General features: G+C 35.0%; 1 protein-coding gene across 8 annotated transcripts in view; it reads right to left on the bottom strand.

Annotated features, from left to right (window-relative positions):
* Positions 1-25,990, bottom strand: part of OPA1 (OPA1 mitochondrial dynamin like GTPase) — a 100,128-nt gene continuing 74,138 nt past the window's right edge. For 4 of the 8 annotated variants that reach the window (XM_007195173.2, XM_007195175.2, XM_007195174.2 and 1 more), the window contains 4 exons: positions 23,717-23,810; positions 23,095-23,205; positions 2,292-2,366; positions 1-243 (listed from right to left, as the gene is read on the bottom strand). In XM_007195173.2, the coding sequence (XP_007195235.2) occupies positions 2,302-2,366; positions 23,095-23,205; positions 23,717-23,810 (270 nt within the window). In that variant the 3' untranslated portion in view covers positions 1-243; positions 2,292-2,301. Of the gene's footprint in view, positions 244-2,291; positions 2,367-14,209; positions 16,588-23,094; positions 23,206-23,716; positions 23,811-25,990 lie in introns of those variants that run through there. The other 4 variants (XM_057545306.1, XM_057545309.1, XM_057545307.1 and 1 more) reach the window with 2 other exon arrangements.

The raw sequence follows: 25,990 nt of genomic DNA, 5'->3' as shown, positions 1-25,990 counted from the left end.
TTATCCCAATTTGTCACTTGAATATAAAAAAATAGAATGTTAATGCCATTTCCACTGTTTTTCCATTGAAAAGGCAGCTGATGGTTAAAGTGCCTCTAACACGCATAAATTATTTTTATTCCATGACTTTATTTTATGTTTAGAAAGGTGGAATAGCAGAAGAAAAAAAAAGGCAGGACAAAAGGCTCTGGAGTTTTCTTTCTTCAGATGTGTGCAGAGGTGATTATATTATGAGTAGGAGGTCTGTAAAAATAAACAGAATTTTCATTGATAAATTTAGGTCTAGGGAGACAAATGTAAAATTTCTAAGTAAATTTTACTACTGCATGATCATAAAAATGTTGAAGCTTAACTGCCTAAGTTTGCTAGTTTTATTAAATTTAAAATATCTACCACCAGAACAATATAAAATAATTTTATCAAACATGATGTATGAATCAAATATTGGACTTCATCTTCAGCAAGTATCAGAATTGGTTACTCAAAACGATCAGGCTGAGTAACTCCACGCATCTTAAAACTGTCATTGCAAAAGTATTCCTTAAGATGCTTGGTAACTTTTATTAAATGGTCAGAATGAAGCAAGGCTACAATTTTGCCAGATTTATTCTTTTAAATGGATTTGCAGGATACAAAATAGATCATCTGTCCAATTCACAGATATATGTAACAGTTCGGGGCATAGAGAGTAGAGACAAGTAGGGAACAAAGAAAGTTGGGACTATTTTCCTGTACACAGCCGGCCTCATAGGACTGCCCTGGCCTGCAATTGAGACAGACACTCTGGCAGGAAAAGGCATGTTCCCAGCAGCAACAGTAACTCCAGATGTCACACTGATCAGCTTAGGGAAGTGACAATGACTGTTCTGTAAAACACTGGTTGCCTTTGGGCTACCTTATTTCATTGAAAAGACAGAAACATACCTTATATTTTTAATGGGGTTTCTGTGAATTTTTCCCCCAAAAAACCATATGTGTAAACAAAGACATCAAGTAAACTGGTGTTTATGAAGAGCATCTCCAAATCCAGAAGACTCTCAAACTGTTTCTAACATTAACTACTGATAGTAATTATGATGATGAGGAAGACATCGTAACACTTTATGGTTTTAAAAGAAAATTTTCATACATTGAAGTTGTATAAAACATTTACAAACACAGACACTTAAAAACACTGACTTATGTTTGGTGTGAGTTAAAGATGATTGATATTTAGTTTCTAGATAGATTTTTGTATACATCCATACACCAGTCTTAACTTATGAAAGAGACAAACAAAGCAACAAAGCATTATTCTAAAGCTTTTAACTCCTTCCTCTCTCATTCATTGCTGGTATACTGTTCTGAATGATGTTGGTCTGAGCTGTGCTTCCCTTTCTAGCTTGCTTTCTCAAATATATCGCCCCTACACTACAAGAAAGCAGGTAGTCTGATTTAAGGGCCTTTTCTGAACAGAATGCATCTAGGGAGAGAATGAATCTTTCACATTTCTACTCCTTTCACTTCTGACTGTGTTGCAGGCTGCCTATAGTGTAAGGCTCACAGATAAAGTGAGTAATTAAATATTTCAAATTAATGATAAGGTCTTAATTATAGGATTTTCCCTTTCTCAACTTCTTCTATAAAAGACTTACTAATTATAATTCTTCAGCAATAATTAACAATTAACTCTGCTACCAAGGGAAGTCTTCAAATATACAATATTTTATTGGGAACTGCTTAAAATGCCAGACTACAGAATTAAACAAGAGCCCATACATTCAGAAGAGTCCTAAATTCTACAGCTATCTAAGTTACTTTAAATTGAAAAATGGTTTATTTAAATGTTTTTAAACATTGAGAATAAGATTAAGAAAAATTGTTAAAATTTTTAGTCAAGACAAATAAAAAGCTTTGCAAGTGAACATATACACAATTATCCACTGAATATGAACAATGAGAAATAAAACAATGAGAGCTACAGCTCAATTCTTCACATACAGAAACTCTATGAGCCACCTGCACACTATTAAATATCTTAGCTTTATTCACCTTTCTTTTGTTCAAAGAGTTCTAGAGGATATTTATAGTTTAGCCACAAGGCAATCAAGTTATTCAAAGGAACATCATACATACAAAATTTAGAATCTAGTTTCAGAAATTCTTCCTTTTTAAATTATTTAATTACATTAAGATTATTATTAAGGAACAAGTTGGATATAGTTAAATAGAATGATAAACTATTAAAATAAGTCTAAAATATAAATTTTGTGTTTAGTAATAACCAATGCAGTAAGAAGTTTTTTACTCACTTATTACAATTTATTTCTCCTGATGAAGAGCTTCAATAAAAGCATCAAGTTTTTCTTGAATTTCTCTAACTTTCTCTGTGGAGATAAAAAGAGATAATAAATTAGTTAAAAACAAATTTATTTTTCAAAGGCATCACAAATCATAGAGGATAAATGGTTTGGGATACTTTAACGACTTGGGAAAAGGAGGGAAAATTACCTTAGCACCACATGCCATCTTATAGCCAAATAAAGTTCGAACAGATTATGTAATAGCAGGAGCTTCTAAATTTTTGGAAGGGGAGGAGCGTGGGGGTTTGTGACAGATCCCTTTGAGGATTTAATACAAGCTGTGGATCCTTACACAGAAAAATGCAAGTATAGATAAATATACCATTACGTATAGAATTTTAAGGAGTTGTCAGATTCTCTGGAGTCTAACCAAGGACTCACAGTTAGCATTATCTGGAACAGAGGAAAATATAAAATAATGAAACCATTTTTTAAAATTAGAAGAGAATACAGGTGAGTATATAACTGGCCTTCAACTGGGAAATTACTTTCTAAGTATGAAGTAATGGGGAGAGTTACAAAGATCAACCAATATGACATTAAAATGTACCCTTTATATGTCAAAATGTCCTAAAATTGAAAGGCAAAAGAAACTGTAGGAAATATTTTCAACAAACATGAAAAAGGAAATGACACTTTAAAAAATAAAAACGTACTTTTCTTGCTGTGAATGAGGAAAGTTTAAAAACACCAGAGCCACTGATGCCAGATTTACATTTTATTTGATTTTAGGTTTTCATGTTTATAGATGTTCAAATAAAATCTATAATTTCTCTCTGAAATATAAAAATTTCCTTCAAAATGTAAACTATTCACAGGACACGCCAATCTCCTAATATTAAAAACGGAAGTCGTGATTTATTCTACTTCACTAACCTAATCATGCAGCTCCCATTTTAAAATACAGGTTATAGTAAGCATGGTAACATATATTTTTGTCCTGTTAACACAATTTAACATGTTGGTGAGAATTATCAATTAAAGTGAAATGACTGGTTCAAAGCTGGTGATCTAGAGGCAAAACTGCAAAGCATTCTACTTTATATCTTAGAGAAAAAAACATGTAAGAGGTATTAATAGTCAACATTTATATTTTTCCCCCCAGAACTTCATGCATACTTTATTTGTTGGCAGTCACTGAATGGCTGCATAGTGCAAAGCCTGAATAAGACAATATTCTCACTATCATGATGTTTATATTCTTTTTTTTTCAGATTTTAAAAAAAATTGAAGTATAGTTGATTTACAACAGTTGTATCTTCTAAAAGATACAAACTGTATCATTTAAAAATAAATAATCTGCAATTGAAGATATAAGTATCCCTTTTTAACAGTGAGACAGCATTTGTGATGAGTAGCCAATAAAAAGAACTATCCTTTTTGTAAATTCTTATTAGCATTGCAGGGACTCAACATAGCCTACCAGGGTTGCATATAAAGAACGTAATGTCTTCACCTTCTTTTTCCAGTAATTCAGCACTTCTAATTCTTGGTATTAGACCAAGACTAACACACACCAAAAAAAAAGCCAGGGGAGGGGGATCCCCTATTGTTTTAATCATTATTTACTGAGAAAATATGATTTTAGTTATCACAAAGGCAGGAGTAACTCCTTATATATAAAAAATTAAACTCTTGGAAGTTTAGTTTGTACTTTTTGGTAGTCTGTTTTTTTTTGTTTTTAAACTAGCAGTCAAACCAGTAAACATACTTCCTTTCTCAAAATAAGGCCACACTTCTTATTTTAAAAATTATTTCATGTAGTTGCTTAGAAACAGTTCATCTATTTTCTTCATTGAACATTTAGAGAGTTCCAGATACTATAGGTCATCAGTTGAAGAATTTTTAAAGGGGGTTGGGAAACAGGTGGAAAAAAGTTTCCTAAACTGTCTCATAGAATTTTGGAAACGGATGGGGTCTTTAAAAAATCATCTAGCTTAAATAGCACAAAACATGGAAATCTAAAACAAGTTTTCAGAGCCTTAGCAGCTCTCTAACATTAGAGACTGAGAACTATTTCTACTTGGGAAAACTATACTGTATGAAGAAAGGAAATCATTCTATGTGCTCCATGATCAGAGTACAATCAGGCAGCTGAACGGCCAGCTCTAGCCATCCTTTTGCCCTGTCAATGACCTCTATGTTCAGCTGGACAGACTATCTGTGAGTGGGTGATACAGTAGCATCACTCACAAGACAATGTTCAGAGTAAGATCTATTTGTATTGAAAGAAGCCAAGAGCGACTCTGATGCATGTGCCTAATTGTGGAATCTGAATCAAATTCAAATTCTTCTAAAAATAGAGATAAGTGATGTTTTTCGTAAATGAAAGTTAAAAAAAAAACTAATTAATTTAAATATGAAAAACACAGAATAAAAAATTACCAAATTTCCCTTTAAAAAGCTTTTTTACAAAATATTTTACAATCGGAATATCAGGACACTGTACTGAAACCTCAAGAATGACACAAAAAACATTAGTAAGTTACTAGGAAGTAATGCAGGGAGAGGAGAGGAGAGGAGAGAATAGGATGGAGGTAAATGTTAAAAGAAAAAAGAATTGTTGTGATAAATGTATCCTTTTAATACTAAATTGATAAACTCATTTCTTCATTCATTCCTTCACTTATACAATGTACTTAATGGAGTGACACGGGGACACACAGTATACCCTGCCTTTGAGAAGAATTCCTTGCTTAGTTTCTACCTCTGTCTAAGTCTGTAAGTGTCTACTATGTTTTGCGTGATGTCAGATCCCACATTTCATTTGGTCCTCATACAACCCAGCAGGTTTCACTGCCAAAGATGAGGACATTAAGCCTGGAGAGTTAGCCTTGTCCACACTCCTCCAATTAAGAAACACATACTAGATCTGCTACCATATGCAGACTCTAAATGGTAACAAAACAAATGCTATTATTTCAAGTGTATTTGTTGAAAGTTTTACCTTTTATGTAAGATAAGACATTTTGATAAAAATTAGGGAGGGAGATAGTTACTGAGCACCTCCTAAGTAGTTCTGTGCCTAGAAATGTCTAAAAAATATATAATATGTTACCATACTCGGATGAATATTATTACCTCTTGAGGAGACTAGATCTATACACACTTGGAGAGACCCTTGGAGAACAATATTAGAGTAGGAAACTGGCCCAAAAAAGTTTAGCATCTTCAGTGTCTACAACAATGCCTGACTCGCTATATATGCTCAATAAATATTTGATAAATGAAGTTCCCAAAAGTATGGCATGGAAAATGAGGGCTGTAGGTTATCAAGAAGGGAAAAAGAGCACTTAACATGCTTCCTGGATGTTATGCCAGGATCACAAGAGCTAGAGCAAGTCTGAGAACAGGAGGCAGGGTATACACTGACAGTGAAGAACAAGGAAAGCTGGTGGGTCACCTGAACCACATAAAGCACCGCAGAACAGAGAATACTCAGGTCTTAGAACACAATAGCATTTTGCGGGGCGGGGGGGGGGAATGGGGGGTGGGGTGGGGGACAACTTAATTATTGCACCTTAAGAAGGCTAAAATATGCTGACTACACAAGCACACACAAGCATTTCATGCTTTGCAATGAAGCTATATTACAAATAATATAGCAGCATTATTTTCCATATTTGAATTCATTCATTTTAAATTCTGATGTAAGGTTCCAGCACTGTCTTGTATACCAACTATGCCTCCTGGCTGCACAGAAAACTGAGTTATGTGTAAAAATCAAGTTGGAATGTTAGCAACTAACACTTAACACTTTCTGATCCTTCCAAATTAATGTCTCACTATTACAGTGTTTTCAAATCCCCAAATATTATGGTATTTAATTTTTTTACCATTAGAACTTACTTTACCACAGAAAAATGTGTATATATTAGCATGGCTAATTATAGAGCAAACTCCTTTTTCTATTAAATATTTGCAATAAATATTTATATAGCTAGAGAATTCCTATAAATTTGTGATTTACTTGATAAACTAAACCAACTCAGGAAGGGATTAACAAACTGCTATTTCTGTTACACTGAAATAGCCAATTCCACATGTAGTGAATACTGAGTCTACTTTCCATTTGTCCAATGTTTACTTAAAAGATGAACAATTTCAAACATCAATTCATTGGGCTTCTTGATTGAGTCATGAATATTCCCATAATCCCCAACTCATAAACCGTCAGTCTCAGTGAATGAAGTTCCTTCTCTTTTTTCTTTTCTTCGGATGACTTGACACTCATTCATGTTTTGGGTCTCTTTATCTCCACATGAAATGATACTGCTACTCTCATTTTCTTTTTGAGACTTCTGATACTTGCTCTAAAAGTCTCAAATATAGACTAATCTGTAATTAGGATTTGAATACACTGTGAATACCAAAAGGCCAGACCCGGGAGAAGGTTCACTTCAGTGGTTAATAACAGTTTAGACCAGGAACAAAGAATCACACACAAAACACTACCACATGAACTGAAATAAACCTTTTACAGCTTTTGATGTTTTTAAAGAAAGCATAAAGAAACGAGCTGCAAACTTACTAATGCAGTGTATTTTAAACAAACCACACATCCAAAGATCCAAATGTACCTTAACAGAACTGTTTTATAACATACTGCATACACATTTTGTACCAAGCTTGAGGACACCTTGTAGGTGAGATTTTGCTATAAAAAGCGGTTCACTAAAAGACTGAAAATTAAAGGAACACTTCTTATTGTGTTATATATGTTGTTCCTAAACAGGCTTGCTTTTCATTAGACAATTACACTGTAAGTGCTCTTTAGAAATTCAGTATTTAAAGGAATCATCTAGGGAAACAAGAAAACCAACAACAACAAAAAGTGAATAATAGACCAAATTCAAGAGTCTTAAAACTACAGCCGAAATCTTAGACTTAGCACAAGAAAAGATGTACACCTCTTACAGCTGAAAGGAAGAGCCAAAGAGATACAGAGTGAAAGATGTATAGCTAAATCTAACACTTATCTCCTGAATCTTGGCCCTGTAGCTTTTTTTCCCTACAAATAGGTATGATTATTTTTAAACAGACTCATTAATGAAGACAAACAGTATACTTCTGCTTGTTACAGAAGAAGGAGGCATCGTTTCCTATGTCCTGGAAAGCTGTTTGAGACTTGGACAGTAATTGTAAAGCTGGGTGGGGTCCCAGACTTCCAGGAGTCTGTGAGGTGGAAATAGAGTTCTCTGGGTTATTTCCATTGTTTCAAAAGTTCAAATGGAAATCTTTGTTTGGGCTAGAATTACATCTACTCTTGTAACAATTAGTTATTTAGGCTGATTAAAGATATAATTGCAATTCTTTGTTTCAAATTAAAACTATATGCATTGTAGACAAATCTTATAAAACATGGACTTCACAAGAGTATACAATAATGAAAGGAGTATTTGATGAAAAAAAAAAAATGTTAGGAATCCCTGGTATAATGCTCCTAACAATCAATGGAGTAGTTATTTCATATGATTTTTATCAAGATGAGAACATAATGTATTAACAGGTATACGATAACGTAATCAGGGGAACTAAGTTTCTAGTCTTGGTTTTGCCTTTAATCTTACGACTGCAGACAAATCATGGTCCTAGTTTATCTCTAAAATGAGGGAATCAGTCTAAAAAAAGCCCATATTACTTTAAAACTTAGGACTGAAATGTACTATTCTAACTGATCATGTTTTAATTGTACCTTTTAAAACTTGTAAATGGTCTTTTCTTTGTTCTTTAGTATCTTTTTATTTGAGGTTAAGCTCCTAGTAAAAAATGCAACCACAAATGATAATATTATTCTCATAGGGTTGCAGAATTCATTTTAGAAAGATCAGTTTTATATTGTTTTTTCCCCCCCAGGAATCAATGTGGGACTGCTTGTATGAATTACCTACTTAACAAAAAAGTTTGTCATTTAAAATCACTCAGCAAGTGCTACAGCACTTGCTATGTAGTAGATGCCCATGAATATTCATGCATTGCTCATTCATTTATTTATTCGTGAGTGATCTGACTTAACCAATACTTAATCCAAACATTAAAGATGATTATTTTAAAAATTTGCTATTTCAGACCCCAAAACAATATGATTTAGAAAGAAAGCTGCCATAAGAAAGTCTGTGAAGTAAATTATAATTTATGTCTGCTGAATGTATAAACAGCTCAACGTGACTTGTGAATAAATTCAGCCTAAATTTTAAAAACAACTTTAACTGAGCATTTCTACCAGGCTCCTTTTTGGCTAATATAATCAAAACCTCTTAAAAAATACTTTCTTGAATTTTGAAGCCTATTCTCCAAAAGACTTCAGTATGGATGAACACAGAGTAGCTTTATACCCAGGCCTTTATATTGGTTAGGCCCTTACACTTTCATAAATAGATGGCAACCCTAATTTCATCTCAGCTATTAATTCTTATGGACCTGCCCTTAACCAATAGAGTCACACCATTCCAGGTGCTTGTCAGTGTCAATCGGTGTAAAATCTTGAACTTTCTCTGCTACCTGATACTTATTAAAAGGCTCAGTTGCAAGAAGAAATCACATTTATGGAAAATTGTATGGGGGATATATAATTCATCTATTTCTCTAGATGCTATATATTTCATCTTTAGATAAGCCAAACCAAATAGCTATTTATTTAGATGGCATCATTCTGATTTCGTCCAGAATTGCTTGTTACTGGCCTACACTGAGGAACATTACAATAAAGAGCCCCATGAAATTCATGATTATGTGCAGTCATTTGATTCAGTATATCATATAACTCAGTGTTCCTCTTATGAGGACTAGTGACTTTTCTCTCAGGTGTGTGTACCAGATATACCTATGCTTCAGCTAAGTAACTGCTGTGCTGTTGTCTGAGAGCTATCATAAATCATGTAATCAACTCTGCTTTCCATTTTGCATCAGCTACTGAAATCAACTCCCCCTAAAACTAAGTTCCCCTGCAGGGCTTATGATTAACCTCTCTACCCAAAACTTTATCCCTTTTCTTGTCCCATCCCTGTCCCCCTGAAGATTGAGAAGTAGCAAATAAAAGAGGGGACTGAAACCGAGCAGGACCTCGCGGAGCATTCCCCAGGTACAAGGCCCTCCATGTCCCCTGCTTCTTGTTTGACCTTCTCTGAGTTCCAAAGAGCAGACTCAAGCAGTTAATGATTAGAACTGAGTCACAGGACTCCTAGTTCCTCCTGAAGGGACGTAGATGACAATCTGACGCATATCTTCGAGTTGTTCTGTGGAAACTAAGACCCCCCACCCAGTGGAGGAAGGTGACTACATGCTGTCGGCAAGCAAGTAGACCCGAGACTGCTTGGAACTGGAAAGTGGGTGACTGAGATTCCCTAAACATCATCCTGTTACCTCACCACCAACCAATCAGAAGAACGTCCACGAGCTGATCAGGCACCCTGTGAACCTCACACTTAATGGCTGCCTTTAAAAACTGTTCCTGAAAGCCAGCATGGAGTTCAGGTCTTTTGAGCACGAGCTGCCTGCTCTTGCTTGGGGTCCTACAATAAATGCTGTACTTTCCTTCACCACAGCCCAGTGTCAGTTGATTGGCTTTGCTGTGCATAGGGCGAGTGGACCAGCGTTCAGTTCGGTAACACTACTAGGAAGCTTAGGGCCAGATATGCAGCTTGCTTATAGCAAAGTACGCAGAACCCTTGAGCACCAATCTTAGCCCAAATTTCACATTATTTCACTTGCTTGCATTTTCTCTTCCCTTCCACCCAATTTTTCCACTCAAGTATTTTTACTTTTTGCACAGGGTAGATCTTTATAAGCTGCCTCAAACTGTTTGGGGAATAAGGCAGGGAATTAATAAACTAACAAGTTAGTTTGTAGAAAATATACCACTAGGTAGCTGATTCATATAATATATTATAATATTCTAAAAATAATCTTTTTATACTGGTAATACTTTTTAAATCAGGAATTTAAGAATATTTTGGGAGGACAATATTTGTCACATTTAACCTTCTATGAATAATCCCTACATGAGAGAAAAAAATATTTTTACTTCTGCTCAATTCTCAGAAAACTCAATGATGTAAAAATCTATACTTCAAGTCATTATTTTTAGCAACAGAAAAAAATCATACATTTTTATGGGATTCATGATCGTCTTTTTAAATGTGAATGATAGATTCTACCATAAGATTATAATTGTCTCCTGTGAATTATTTTATTCTGTATCCAGTACATAAAATATTCCATATTCATTACATCTATCAACTCATACTATGATGAAAAAATATTTAAGTTATTTTATGTGGTAACTCATTAATGGTACATTTTTTTTCTCAAAAAAGTTTAAATAAATACACTATTTCAAAATGAATACATTTCTTTTTCTCCCCATAAAAAAACCTAAATATCACTACAATTTAAAAACTATGATATAGGTAATTAACTGGGAAAGCTAAAAAAGCGTTAGCGTAATGACCAGTAAAATATTCAGTCCCAAACAATTAAGGTTTTAAAATAACTCATCATTTTTTCTTTTCTATTTTCCCCTTCTTAAAAGCATATTTTACTCTGAATTTTGTTAGGAGGGAAGTTGAAACATTTTAAGAGAAGGAAAACCACCCAGGCAGCCCTTAAAGAGACAGGACATCATTTATCACCTGAAAAGACAGATTTATAAGAAGAGGGCCCTTTCTGTTCCTTTAAGACTGCAAAACAGATGGGAAGTGAATGGACAGTCAATGGGACAAGAAAACACATGGGAGGTGCCCTTGTATGTATGTTCCCAGCATAAGAAAGAGGTCAAGATTGTAACTGCATGACTGGGTCCTGGAAAGGGTCTTTCTTCAAGCTGTTACAAAGACAAATGCTGTTCCTCATCCTGCTGTCAAACTGTTATAAATATTGGTTTGTCAAAAGACCTTCAGTGTTGAAATTTTAAAAAGGAGGTGTAACAGATGAATGAATCATGAGAATGATTCTTAAACAGTCAGCTCATTAATGTAATTTTAAAAGTAAAAGAAAATAATACAAGAAGGGAGAATGTAATTCTGATTTATGAGCCAAACAAAGTATATAGAAAAAAGTATGGAATTAAAACTTGCAGACTTTAATAAAGTTATGAATTAAGTGAGATGGAAAACAAAAATGGAATACAATTATATCTCTTAAATAAGATGCTACATAAGGACAAAGTATTATTAATCTTATCACAAGAAGAACTGATAGGCATTTGTGTTGTTTTAGGTTGATTTCATAAGTTTTCAGTTATTTCTCACTATAACCCTATAAATTGGTATCATTACTGATATTGGTTCCATAAGGCAGAATAAGGCTCAAAGACATAAATGCAACTTCAGAATTAATTTCATGCATTCAGTAATTTAGAAAATCACCTTTAAATTATAAGTCACAATTTCTTTTTTTCTACAGAAAAGGAATAAAATTGAGATAGCAATAAGAATGCATAGATGGATAAGTCTGGGTTATCTTTTTTGAAGAATGAAACCATTACACATTTCTTTAGGAGACAAACTCATTGTTCTCGAGTTAATCATTAGTTGAACTAGGAGAGTAGGCTCTAAAAATAACACACTGAAAATAATATAAAAAAGGAAGCCAAACTATATGAACTTGGTTATCTACAGTCACCACTAGCACAAACCCAGACTAAAAATGAACAGAATCCCAAAACAAATCTAAAAAGATACTATCTCTGACACATGTTGTTAGCCCCAACTTTGCCATAAATATTTATGTAACTGGCTAAATCATTTCCCTCAGTGAACATCAATTTCCCCATCTGAACAATGGGGACAATAACTTACAAGCCTTATATGCCTTTAGAAGACAAACATAACACACTGTGTAAAGTGCAAAGCTCTATACAAACTTAAAGCACATATATAGAGTTCCAAACAGGATTTAATTTGGATTCCAAAGTACCAAATGATGCAGTTACATGAGAATACTTTCTATTCCTAATGCTTGCCTGGCTCACTGCTTTCCTGATTGTCAGCAATCTCAGTAGAAGTGAGAATAAAAGATTACAAAGCTAAGAGAGTGGATGGTTTAAAGTAGAGGCAGCAGCCAAACATTCAGAAGTTTTCCTGTAGACTTCCCAGGTGGCGCAGTGGTTAAGAATCCACCTGCCAATGAAGGGAACACGGGTTCGATCCCTGGTCCAGGAAGATTCCACATGCCGCGGAGCAACTACGCCCATGCGCCACAACTACTGAGCCTGCGCTCTAGAGCCTGCGAGCCATAACTACTGAGCCCGCGTGCCACAACTACTGAGCCCGCATGCCACAACTACTGAAGCCCACACGCCTAGAGCTCGTGCTCCGCAACAAGAGAAGCCACCACAATGAGAAGCCCGCGCACTGCAACGAAGAGTAGCATCCACTCGTGGCAACTAGAGAAAGCCTGTGTGCAGCAACAAAGACCCAACGCAGCCAAAAATGAATAAATAAATAAATTTATTAAGGAAAAAAAGTTTTCCTGTGTAAAAGAAAATCATGATCAAACGTAGCTAGTGCACAGAAGAATCAATCTAGTAGTTTTAAGATGGGAATGATTTCAGCATCTTTGAAGAAAGAGAGACATAATGAAGGTACAAGTACATATAGGAAGTGCCAGGGTCCTGAATACAGGTGGAGATTAATTTTAAAAGCAGAGTGATTCTTAGTACATGTTTTGTTACTATATAGCCTCTGGAATCCCTGACCTATTTAAAGCAATGGGTACTATAGGTTTTATTTTTACTAATGCTGCTTATTCCTCTCAGGGAATCTTTTTGAAATAAGTTTGTATGAAGAAAAGGAAGAGAAATTGAGCCTACTCAATTTCTAGGAGAAACATAGAAGGAAAAAAAAAAAGGAAGAGAAATTGAGCCTACTCTGATAGATGAGAAACCAGAAATAGGAGCAATGACAACAAATTGAAGATTTGGGGTATAAGGGGAAGCCAACCCAAGATTTCTTCATGAAAAATGTGTTCCAGAAGTGTAACAGAAATTATGTCCCTAAGATCCCATTAAAAATTTTGTTAGAATACAATGTTACAGTGGTTATCTCTCGGCAGTGGCAATAGTTTAAAAAATTCTGCCATCTATATCTTCTAACTTTATACAATGCATACGCACTAGTTTTGTGATAAAAAAGATTAAAACAAAAACACCTAAAATTCTGGTAGTTGTACTGGGTGAAGACAGGTACACATGACACAGAATATGAAGTGGTACCAATAAAAGGAGAGACTAAAAAAGACCTGAATTCCTTGGCCCAGAAAAAAGATCTAACTCAAAACACTAAAACTAAGGAACAGACTGAAAAAGTTCTTCTAAGAGAAATTAAAATGGACTAATTCCATACACAGTAGGTAACGATGAAGCAGAGAAAATCTATTATCTTCAATGGGCTGTACGAGCGTGAAAACTTCACCAGTTCAAGAAAGATTTCAATTCATTCGCAGGTGACAGATCCAGGAAGGGCAGTTACTAGAAATAGGAAGAATTCAAAGTGAAACCCCAACCACAAAGGATGATACGATGACAGCCAATTACTATGTGGCCCCATGAAATGTCTCTTGGTGTCACAATTACCAAGAGGTTATTGGGGAAGATATCAGTCACTTTTAAAATTGATCATATCATGAATCAGCTTAATCATTTCTATGAATGTGATAATTAAGAATATGAAATTTCTAAGGTAATTTTGAATTATGCTCATTTGGAAACAGTTTAGAAATGTATAAAATGGTAAAGAAATTAAAATTTCTTTTGTCCTCAACCCCTCCTGCAACTATCCTGAGAACCCTCTTTCACAGAGGTTACCAGTTCAGTGTGCATCAATTTGTCCTTCAAGACAGTTCTCTCTTTTTTAAAAAATTTATTCATATCTTGTTTAATTTTATTTTTTAATATACTGTTCCACAGATCAATGGATTGTTTTGCAATTCGATTTAGTTTTCAATAACTAGATTCCATTTTTTTCCATCTTAGAATGGAGAGAATACATAATTAAAAAATAAAACAAATCAAAGTTTAATCCAAAACGTAGATATTATTTCATCCTAAAGTCTCACTGAGGGAGTGGTAAGCATTAATAACATGGGGAAAAACAGCCTCATTTCTAGCTTTAAAAATGTACGCTGTCTTTTTTATACATAATCATATACACACAAGCACATAATACATAACACATAAATAGAAACCACTTTAAAATGATCAACAAAAAAATTCAATCCATAAATTACTGAAGAGCCCTTTCCTATCTTTATTCTCACTTTTAATCAGTTAAAATGTGAGTTTAAAGCAAAAAAGAATATACTTGCTAGTAAAGCACTGAATACCAATAGCCTGTAAATATCCTTTTAATCTTGTACCAATTTATCAATATCCATCAATGTTGTCTTTAAAAGACAGACTTAGGGCATGAAAAATGTGCTTGATTGTAAAAGCTCCATTTTGAGCCTGAATTTTCTCATCAATAACCTGGAAAGCACACAATTCGGACTCATCGTGTGGAACTGTGCATGTAAATAACTGCTTCTCTAACACACAGGACTCTCCCTGAGGATTACTTTATTCTTTGTGTCAACTCACTCTCTCTCCCTTTTTTGGACTACAACACAGAGTCTACTTCATCTCTGCAGACTCAAGGTAAAAATAATCCTTCACTCTCTTCCTTAGCTGCTTTGTCAATTTCACCTTACTAGGAAAAATATTTCACAAAGGCAGAAGTTAAAAATTCAATCACTTTAACCCTGAGAAGATACCTTAAAGACCTCAAACACTGATAACATAAAACAGAAAGAAGCTATTTATTCTGTAGTGAAGAAAAGAAACATTCCAATCTTTCCATTTTTCAAATATACTCACTTCTACTAACCATTCCAGAAAGTACATAAATGTCAAATAGAATAAAAATATTCCAATCAACTTAAAAATTCCTAATAAACACACACACAAAAATGAGTGTTTCGGTGAACTGGGTGGACCAGGGATTAGGACATCACTGGTGACCTAGAAAGAAGTAAGAAGTGGTTCTGCTAGGGATGAAAGCTAGTCGCAAGATGCTAGCAAAGGAATGTGTGGGTATAGGGGTGAATGCAGCAAATGCGAGCTGCTCTACAAGAGAAATGAGGTGGCCGTTTTCTGGTGAGACAGAGTGGAAGAAAGCTTTCTTCTCCCTCTTTTTTAAGTTAAGAGAAGGGGGTAATGAAGAGCCTGTATTAAAACGTCATGATCCAACATTCAGCAAACACATTCAATATGATATACAAAATATGGTGAATTTATGAAAGAAGCAAATGGCTTTGGCAGAATAGATCAATCATAATAGACATGAAACATTTTTCTTCTTCAATTGGTTATTTTGGTTGATCTGCAGTTGTCTATAGTGGGAAGCCTGCCTTCTGCTCAAGTAAACAACACTGGCAGTACCTCAGTAAGGTTTTTAACCACTGAAGGAAGGTAAATAAGCAGGGAGGAGGAGAAACACCAGCTCAGGACCAAGAGATAATAATGATGTATAAGAAGGCACAGTGAGAGACATAAGAAAAAAAGAGACAAAGAGGGAAAGACTGCTTAGAAATGTGCTAGAAGCCAGGAGAGATGAGAAAGCAGTACTGAGTGCCTATAATTACTGGCCCAAAAACCACAATCACAGTATGTAGGTATAAATGATGCCACAGAGATTATGGTTTTTACAGTTGCCTAGGTACCTGGAATTCTACAACTCAATGCTACCCTCTCCTCCTTTAAATCCCTTTAAAATTCATTTTCTTTGGTTATGTCTACAGAAACAAAATGAACGTGCTACTATAGATAATAGTTCAAATAACAAATTTTCAATAGTCACATGATTTATCAGACTCTAGTAAAAGAAGATATATGTCGATTTCATGCCCATTAATAAAAATAACAGACTGTGCCGCTGTAAACATGAAGAGCTCTCCAGAGTACTGGTGCGGGGGCAGAGTGGGTGGTGGCGGCGTGTGGCAACGATCACCTGCGGAGACTTGGCAAGATATGCATGCCGTAGTCCTACCTCTGGAAAAATAGTTTAAACACATGACTTCCTTTTTCTACAGTTTTAAGTTCCAGATTCTGAGTACAATAGTCTTTCTAGGATGATTTTCAGTCTCACAATACTTCGCAGCCACGGTTTTCATCCATAAAGGCCCTCAAGGATTCCGCAAGTACGGCAGAAGTTTAGGAATGTGGAGGAGCCAATGAAAATTAAATTCAAGAGTATCTTGCTATTTTTCTTTCCTAAATAAAGAACAACAAAATTATTCTTGCTGAAGCTTCTCCCATCTAGATATTTCCTGACTACTTTTTATCCAAGTTTTAACATGCATGAAGACATTTCTTAACTCTCTTATAAATTAGAATTATATTTCAGAGATAATGAAGGTACTTCTTAAACTTAAGCAGCTACGGTGCATTTCTCTTCCGATCTTAGCTTTTAAAATGGTAGTACTGGATCATTCTGCTGCTACTCCCTTTTTATCACCATAATTTAAAAAATTCACTAGTACATTAATTACGAAGAACAAACAAAATTTTCATTATAAAAATAATTTGTTACTACCTGGTAGCTCAGAGAAAAAAGAAATTTCCATCTGTCATCTGTATTTCTAAGTTTTTAGCATCAAAACTGAATCTCCTGCACACTAAGATAGAAAGCTTGTATCTTTACTCCATTCTAATTATCAAGAGAAAGCATAGGATGGAGGATAAGAGGAGACTGGGAAAGTAAGGAGACACAAAGACAAGCCCCACCAGCATTGTATATTGCCAAGAGAAACAAACTTTAGTTTCAAGAAACAATTGCCGGCTGTCTGGGAGATGCTCAGGCATCAAACAATAAAGAACAGTCAACAGAGGCAAGAGGCCGAGCATGCTGCTGCGACTGCTTCTCTAATCCCCGGACCTCTAGTAAAAAGGCCAGCTGTTGCCACCTCGTGTAGAGAGTCAGCAGAGCAAATTAACCACGGGAGAAAAAAAGCTGCGGATATTGGAAAATTCTAATTTACCAGCCTCTTTAAGCTACACTGTTTTTAACATTGAGGACATCAAACTATTATCATTAAAATAAGCCTGTGTAATGGTAGCCCAAGTAAAAAGGTTTATGACTGTTTTCACATTTCATTAGTAAATGAGATAGATGTAAATATGAAATATTCGGTTTTGACTGAAGCATATCTTCTCTTCATGTAAAGTACAAGAAATATGAAGAAATACACTGAGGCTTATTATAAAACATTTCAACACTCCCAGACAAGCTCGACAAAAAGCCTCAACTTAGAATAACAGCCATTATGCTCAAGTAAAGATTCTGGATCTGTTACAGCTGGATTTTAAGTCTCTAAGTACAAACACACTACACTGAAAAGCTGTGTCTGAATTTTGGGCAACTTTGATACTACTTACCTATGGCGGAATTCAACTGAGTGTACTTCAAGACAATTTAACAAGTCACATAAAGAAAATTAACTTCCTTCAGTCTGTTTACTGGCTTCATTTACACTTTTGTGTTCTCTTACCCAGATGTTCTAATGCTATCAAAGTTTTCATATTGTTTGAAAGTTTAAGTTGCAAAGTTTTTGTAGTGTAGGAAGTACATAGGATGATAATGATCATGATGATTATCACGGTCATAACTAACATGTATGTCTTTTTTGACCCTCTCCGTAAAGGACACTGTTAACTATGGGAGCTTCCAAATATAAAAGACCATTTTATATAATTATATTGTCTAACACCTTGGGGTTTTTTTTCTCAAATTAGTTCAGCAGAGTAGTTAAAAGACCTGGGCTCAAATCTTTGCTTTACCAGTTACTATCTGTGTGTTTCTTAGGCTGATGTTTCTTTTTCTATAACATGAGAAAAATGACTATACCTATGAGACTGCATGCTAAACACATAACCTAATATCTGGCACAGGAAATTTATTCAAATATTAATTTATATTCATAAATAGATTCAAGTTTCGATACAAAAATGAAAAGGAATTTATTGTAAAATAAGAAGAGAACAATCTAAATGATTGGTAATACCCCTTTAATTCCTGGGTATCAGCGATTCTTTGATTATGTACACAGGGAATAGTGAACAAGAGTTAAAAAAGAAACCTAAGCTCTAAACCCCATGCAATTGATATCAAGGTCCAAAAACTCACAATAAGCTAGTTAACTGTTGATACGATATTTACAGACAAACAATAAAAGAATCCCATGCTGTTCTGATGAAACTCAGTTTAGCAACATTACTAGCAGTTGTTACCAGTGTCCAGACACTCAGTTTCCAGGCTGGGATGGAGAATAAATTCCAAAAAAAAGTCTGTGAGATGTTAGCAATATTACTTATTTTATATAATGACAATCATAAAATATATCTTATAAATCATAAACAGATCATTATAGAAAGAAACACTAAATTGAGCTGTAACATACCAATTTTTTCCTCTCCAAAGAAAGCGTTTTAAAATTGCAGTCTGTTTCAGTAAATACACTGGACACATTATTAAAAACTATGCTGGGAATCCAAATAGATTTTATCTAAATTAATGCTGTATTTAAGTATCTATAAAAAATCCTTTGAGATAAAATTCACTATAAAATCAAAAGAATTTCATCAAGGTCATAGCGAACATATTTAAACACCAGACAGTTCTGAGTATGACTAGACAATGCAAAAAAGGAATAAGGTGGAAAGATTAGCTATGTATTTTACTAAACTGTCCATGAGGCAACCCAGTCTTTCAACATCTTCAGAGGTCATGTTTTCAAAAGTCTTATTATCTCTAAATTATTTTCATATGATCCCTGATCCATTATCAGCTATAAAAACAAAATTAAATATTTTTTTACCCTTTTCTCAGACTTAGGGAACAGTTGTAAGAATACTACAAAGAACATTTTTCCTGAATCATTTACTGTCATTATGCCCCACAAACCCAAATATTCTACTGTGTATTAGCTACAAATAAGGATATTTTCCTAAATAATCCCAATCTAACAAAGTTTAAAAATTAACAGTGAAGTGTTACTACCATGTAACCCTTAGATTCCCACCAACTGTCCCATGAATGTCCTTTAGAGCAAAAAGATCTAGTTCAGGATCACGCATTGTATTTTGTTTTCCTGTTCCTTAGTCTCCCTCAACCTGGAACAGTTCCTCAGTCTTTCCTTGTCTCTCATGATCTTGATACATTTTAAAGATTACAAGCCAGTTATTTTGTAGACTGCGCTTTAATTTGGGTTTTTCTGATGTATCCTTATGATTGAATTTAGGTTATACCTTGAAGGTAAGAAAATCATAGAAGTGACACTGGGTTCTTCTCACTGCATTCTATAAGGTGGCACACAGTTCTGATTTGACCACTACTGATAATATTACTGTGACCACTTGATTAAGGTGGTTATTACCAGGCTTCCCCACTGTAAAGTTACTCTTTTTTCCTTTTTAATTTTGCATGGAGATAGTTTGTGTGATTATACAAACACCCCATTCCTCATCACTGATTTTATTCATTTACTTATATAATTATCAATTTATGGACTCCTGTTTTATTCAATGGATTATAATTTATAACTGTCCTTATTTATATTGATGCCCAAACTGTCCTAGTTTTGGCCAACAGGAACCTCTGCACGTTGGCTTCTGTATCTTGTTGACGTGTCCCTATCATCTTTCAACTACTTCCTTACTTTCTACATCCTAAGATGTCCCAGGTTCCTCCTGACCTTCCCCTGCTCCACCTATGGAATCCACTGCATCTCCAGAGTCCTGCTTCCTTGTATGCCTCCTCATCTCATGAGCCTCCTAGGACTAGAAAAGGCAAGTTCTTCTTTCATTTCTTTCATCTTCCTAACTCTAGCTTTGTAGCTTCATTTCAATATTGAACACGGTGTATTTTCTCCAGAATATGAGAGAACACTGAACTACTTATGTACTCATCTTAAAGGACAACCAGTTGACGAATCCCCAAAGTAAAGTGGTGAAATGATTTGAAATTGGGCAAGCTTAAAACTGGCAAAATATATGATGCATCAAACTTCTACCAATCTCTACAATAATCTACCCTGTACCATTTTGAAACTGTAGTAAAAACAAACAAAAACTCTGACTCCCTTTCTCTAAATTTCATTAACCGACTTAACATATTCTAACTGAATATGCTATACTAGGAACTTTGATCTGTGTAAGACAGTAGTAACCATTAAACTGTGAAAGTTTACTGGCTGAAAGTATCCATGAACATATTCGCAAGTGTTAGACTGAACATAAACAGTAAAGAAAAGGTACTCTCAAGACTTTTTTTCAACTAATGGACAAAGTCATGGCTCATCTCCTTTAGTGTGACTGATGAGGCTGAGTCACTGGTCAAACACTTGCTTCCAAGGACATTATTTGGTACATTAACACGGTAATAATTATATATATACAAAAGTAGTAAATCATTTCAAGGGAGTCATATGAGTACTTTCTCAGGAAAACATAAGACTTGGCTTGACAGTGCACAAATTTGTGTTAGCAATACACTTTCCTTAAACAATCAAATTTCAAATTGGGAGTAGAAAATGATGGGGTTACACAAGACTATTATAAAACATGAGAAAAGACACATCATTTTCTAATCACTTAAAAATGTATATGCTGGTAAAACACATGGAAGTATTTCACTGTCTGATAACTATGTCTTGAGGGATACAAAAGAAATAGATCTGTATACACTGTGATACTGACACATCTCTTCCTGTAACAGTACTAATTTAGCATGAAATTATGAACCAGAAACTTCCAAATGTTTTTTGAACCAATTCCCCTACCCTGTAAAAAAAACTATCATAGTATCATTCTTACAAAGAAGCTAAGGCTGTGGGAGATACCCTGCCTAAGATAACACAGCTAGTGCACGGTAGTTCAGATTTAAGCACAGGCCTTCTATGAGTTAGCACAGACTTAACTACACCACCAAGGCAGCATGAAAAAACTGAAAGAATAGCAACAGAAGATGGAAATAAAAGTTAAAGTGAGATATGTTTCAAAAAAAGATTACCTAAAGAAAGAAGGAAAAAAGAGAAAGAAATAGGAAGCTGAGACAGTAGGGAGGAGAGAGGAAGAGAGGACAAGCAGTGGAGAACATGCTGCTCTGGCACACAGCAGAAGACAGGAAAACGCTGCTTGGTTTCACTTGCATGTTCTAGGGACTGTATTGTAGTGCTAAATATTCAGCTTAGAAACTGTTTTCAAATCTGAAGAACTGCTTTTGGTTGAGCATGTGCTATCTTTTGGATATCAGAAAATTCATAGATAGTAAATTTAAGTTTACATTTAAAGAAAAAAATACTGTTTCATGAAGCTGAAATAAGGGAAACTTGTAACAAGGTAAACTCAAACAGAAGCACTAACCACTAGTATTTTTATTTTTATTTAATAATATTAACTTCTCACTGATTTCCTTGGGTTCTCAAGTATCTAAGTAAATCTTAATAGGCAATCCAAACATCTTAAAGCTAGGAATTCACTAGCATTCAAAGAAGAAGCAAATGTCCCTCCGTGCCCCACCAAAGCCCCCAAAAACCAAGTGACAAAGTGACTAACAGGGCCCAGCTAGGTTGGGGGGCTGACGGTGGGGAGCCATATCACCCTGGTATAGGTGTTAAAGCCAGACCAGGTGTAAGAGGGTGTTCGTATGGGGGTGTTGGTGACCTGCCCAGTAGTGAGGAGAGCATCTGTGTAGGAGAGTCAGTGCAGGCGGCCAAAGCACAAGCAGGATGAAAACAGCATCTCTACAAAAGCACGGTTGGGCTTCAGGTGAGGAAGAGCCCTTGTGTAGCCGGTCAGGGGGTAGGAAGAATGAGAGAGAGAGATGCCTGGCAGTATCAGAGCATGAGCTCAGTAAAAAGGACTCCGTGAGGAAGGGCAACCTGGCACAGAATGTCAGAGCCTAGATGAGGTGGAAAGGGTGTCAACACAGGGTAAGGTACTGTGGTGGTGGCCTGGAGTTGGGTGATAAGAACCGAGCTGGGTGAGAAGGACATTTGTGCAACGAAGGGGACAGTGGCAAGTTTGGTTACATATAAGAGGACTGATCAAAATAAGTAAATATATTAAAGATACTTAGAGCCAGATTTCTCATTGTCAGAAAAAGGAATTACAAATAAGGAAAAGGAAAAAATTAGAATTAACTCGGTATTATTAGATTAAAATGGAAAGCACTGGTGTCAACTTATGGTTTTCAACACAGATATATACATATGATTAGAAATACAGATGTAAATATGTGTATATATGCACATGCACACACATGGTATTTGTTCCCTCACTCCACCGAGTGGGTCTGGGAACAGTGATATTTCAATAATGATGAACATATCTGGTTCCTAGTTCTTGATTTCTAAATATCATCTCCAAAAAGGGAAGCTTGGTCAGGGAAAGCACAAGATGAATATGGAACATCTTGTGTGGAAGGACAATATTAGGACAACAGGTGAAACTTGCATGGAGTCTGAAAATTTGATGTAGTAATTTATCGGTGTTATTAACATCCCGATTTTGATGGTTGCTAGGAGAAAATTCTTGTTTCTAAAAAAACACACGTTAAAGTATTTGGAACTGATGGAGCTTCAGGTCAGCAACTTTCAAACAGTTCAGGGGGAAAAAGCTCTTTGCACATACTTTTCTATAAGTTTAAAATGAGACGGAGAAATAAATGCACATGAGGAAGGTAAAAAGGCAGTGAGATGGAGGGCAGGAAGGATTACTTACTGAGGTCTTCAGCCAGTTGAACTCGTTTACCAGTAAGCAATTTTACCTTCTTCTCACTATCTTCAGCAAAATCTTCCAGTACCTCTTTAACATTTTTCTCTAATCGCCTGACTGTTTAAAGCAAATAAAGAAACATGAGAAGCATGATTTTTATGAATGCACAAGGATGATAAAATTAACGATACATGGAGAGCAAGTTCTTATTTTTCTCATCACAATAAATCTATTGTTAAGTTCAGGCTTCTCACAGTTATAGGGAGAATATCTGCCTGTTATGCAGTACTTTTATCAACATGAAACTAATACATATCCTCAGAGAAAGTCCTATTCTTAAGCCTTAACACTTTAATGGAAGTACAGATTCCCCAAGAAACCTAAGTGATGCTTAGGAGTCCTTTCCTAACAGAGTTTTTGTGTAATGAAGAAAGACTCCTGGTATGTTTATCTCCCATCTTTTTCAATTATGGTTTATTTTCATTAATATTTTAAAGGTAAATTATAATTTCTGGTTTTCTAATAAATCTAGTATTCAGGAAATATTTTGGCATCCATCTACTTAAATTGGAATGTTATTACTGTTATTTTTCATGTCAAATTAGAAAGTGGTCCTTCTGTGGCTTACCTTCAGTGTTTGTAAGTTGCTGTCTTAAAGTATTTGCGGTGATAGCAAGCATTCGCTGTATTCGCCAAAACAGGACAACATCATTGCATTCCAACTGAAATATTAGGTAATAAAGATTACCAGATGCAAACTTAAAAATGAAAACCACATTCATGAATACATAAAATTCCTGAAGTCAGTACCTACAGCCTCTGCTTTAATAAACAATATTCAGATTTACCTAATATATATATTCCTCTTGTATATAGGACCTACTGCATTTTTTCTGCACGGGAACCACAAAGTTCTACATGATTTGGGTTTTATTTGCACCACAGCTACATAGCTTTGTTTTGATTCCAATGACAAAGCAAGTAAACTTGGGAAGTAGAGAATTTCATTATGTTATATACAAGCAGAAGTTCACAGAATATATCCTTACTTAGCATTTAGTTCAACTAACAATCATGTTATCTTAAATATGTCCTTAGGCTAACCTCTTTTTCTTTGAGTGTACACTCAAGCCATTTTTGAAATTCAGCTGCATATGAAAATACATTAATGATATTTTAAAAAAGCTTATCCTCTGGGTGAGGAGTAAAACAGGGGTAGGAGATTAAGTAGTACAAACAACTCTGTATAAAATAAATAAGCTACAAGGATATATTGTACAGCACAGGGAAATATAGCCAATATTTTATAATAACTTTAAATGGAGTATAATCTATAAAAATATTGAATCACTATGCTGTATACCTGAAACTAATATAAAATACTAAATCAACTATACTTCAAAAAAAAATAGCATATTCCTTTTCGAAAGCAAGAAAGCAAGAAAGGGAGAAAGAAACCAAGAAAGCAAGAAAGAAAGAAAGAGAAAGAAAGAAAAGAAAGCAAGCTTATTCAATAGAGAGGTCTTACTAACAATGAAAATTATGCAAACAACTTGCCAATTTTTACATATGCACATTTAAACACAAATTTCTTTTAAGCTGCTGAAAACACAAAAGAAAAACATTTTAGGGGTCTCAAATAAGATCGCTGATTAACAGAGATCTTTCAGAAGGACACTTTAAAAAGCACTTCTGCTTGTATGAAAAAGCTCAAAATACATTAGTTTACCGCCACCTAGGGGTTACTTTGTAAAATGTGACATGAAAGTGCGGTTGTCCATTCTAAGAACTTTATACAGTTCTTTTAAAGAATTATTTAAGGCAAGATTTTCATGGAGGAAGCTTGCACAAGCCTCTTAGATAGCCTCATCCACCAAAGGGCAGACACCAGAAACAAGAACTATAATCCTGCAGCCTGTGGAACGTAAACCACATTCACAGAAAGACAGACAAAATGAAAAGGCAGAGGACTACATACCAGATGAAGGAACAAAATAAAACCCCAGAAAAACAATTAAATGAAGTGGAGATAGGCAATCTTCCAGAAAAAGAATTCAGAATAATGATAGTGGAGATGATCCAGGACCTTGGAAAAAGAATGGAGGCAAAGATCAAGAAGATGCAAGAAATGTTTAACAAGGACCTAGAAGAATTAAAGAACAAACAGAGATGAAAAATACAATAACTGAAATGAATAATACCCTAGGAGGAATCAATAGCAGAATAACTGAGGTACAAAAACGGATAAGTGACCTGGAAGACAAAATAGTGGAATTCACTGCCATGGAACACAATAAAGAAAAAAGAATGAAAAGAAATGAAGACGGCCTAAGAGACCTCTGGGGCAACATTAAACACATCAACATTCGCATCATAGGGTGCCAGAAGGAGAAGAGAGAAAGGAAGGGCCTGAGAAAATATTTGAAGAGATAATTGCTGAAAACTTCCCTAACATGGGAAAGGAAATAGTCACCTAAGTTCAGGAAGCTCAGAGAGTCCCAGGCAGGATAACATGCAAGACACGTAGTAATCAAGTTGATAAAAGTTAAAGATAATGAAAAAATATTAAATGCAACAAGGGAAAAGCAACAAATAACATACAAGGGAATTCCCATAAGATTGTCAGCTGATTTCTCAGCAGAAACTCTGTAGGCCAGAAGGGAGTGGCACGATATATTTAAAGTGATGCAAGGGAAGAACCTACAACCAAGATCACTCTACCCAACAGGGATCTCACTCAGATTTGACAGAGAAATCAAAAGCTTTAGACAAGCAAAAGCTAAGAGAATTCATAACCACCAAACCAGCTCTACAACAAATGCTAAAGGAACTTCTCTAAGTGGGAAACACAAGAGAAGGACCTGTAAAAACAAACCAAAAACAATTAACATAATGGTAATAG

Source organism: Balaenoptera acutorostrata, chromosome 4, assembly GCF_949987535.1.
Source record: "Balaenoptera acutorostrata chromosome 4, mBalAcu1.1, whole genome shotgun sequence".
In the NCBI taxonomy this organism is placed as follows: domain Eukaryota; kingdom Metazoa; phylum Chordata; class Mammalia; order Artiodactyla; family Balaenopteridae; genus Balaenoptera; species Balaenoptera acutorostrata.
This window is presented reverse-complemented; position numbering and strand designations above follow the sequence as displayed.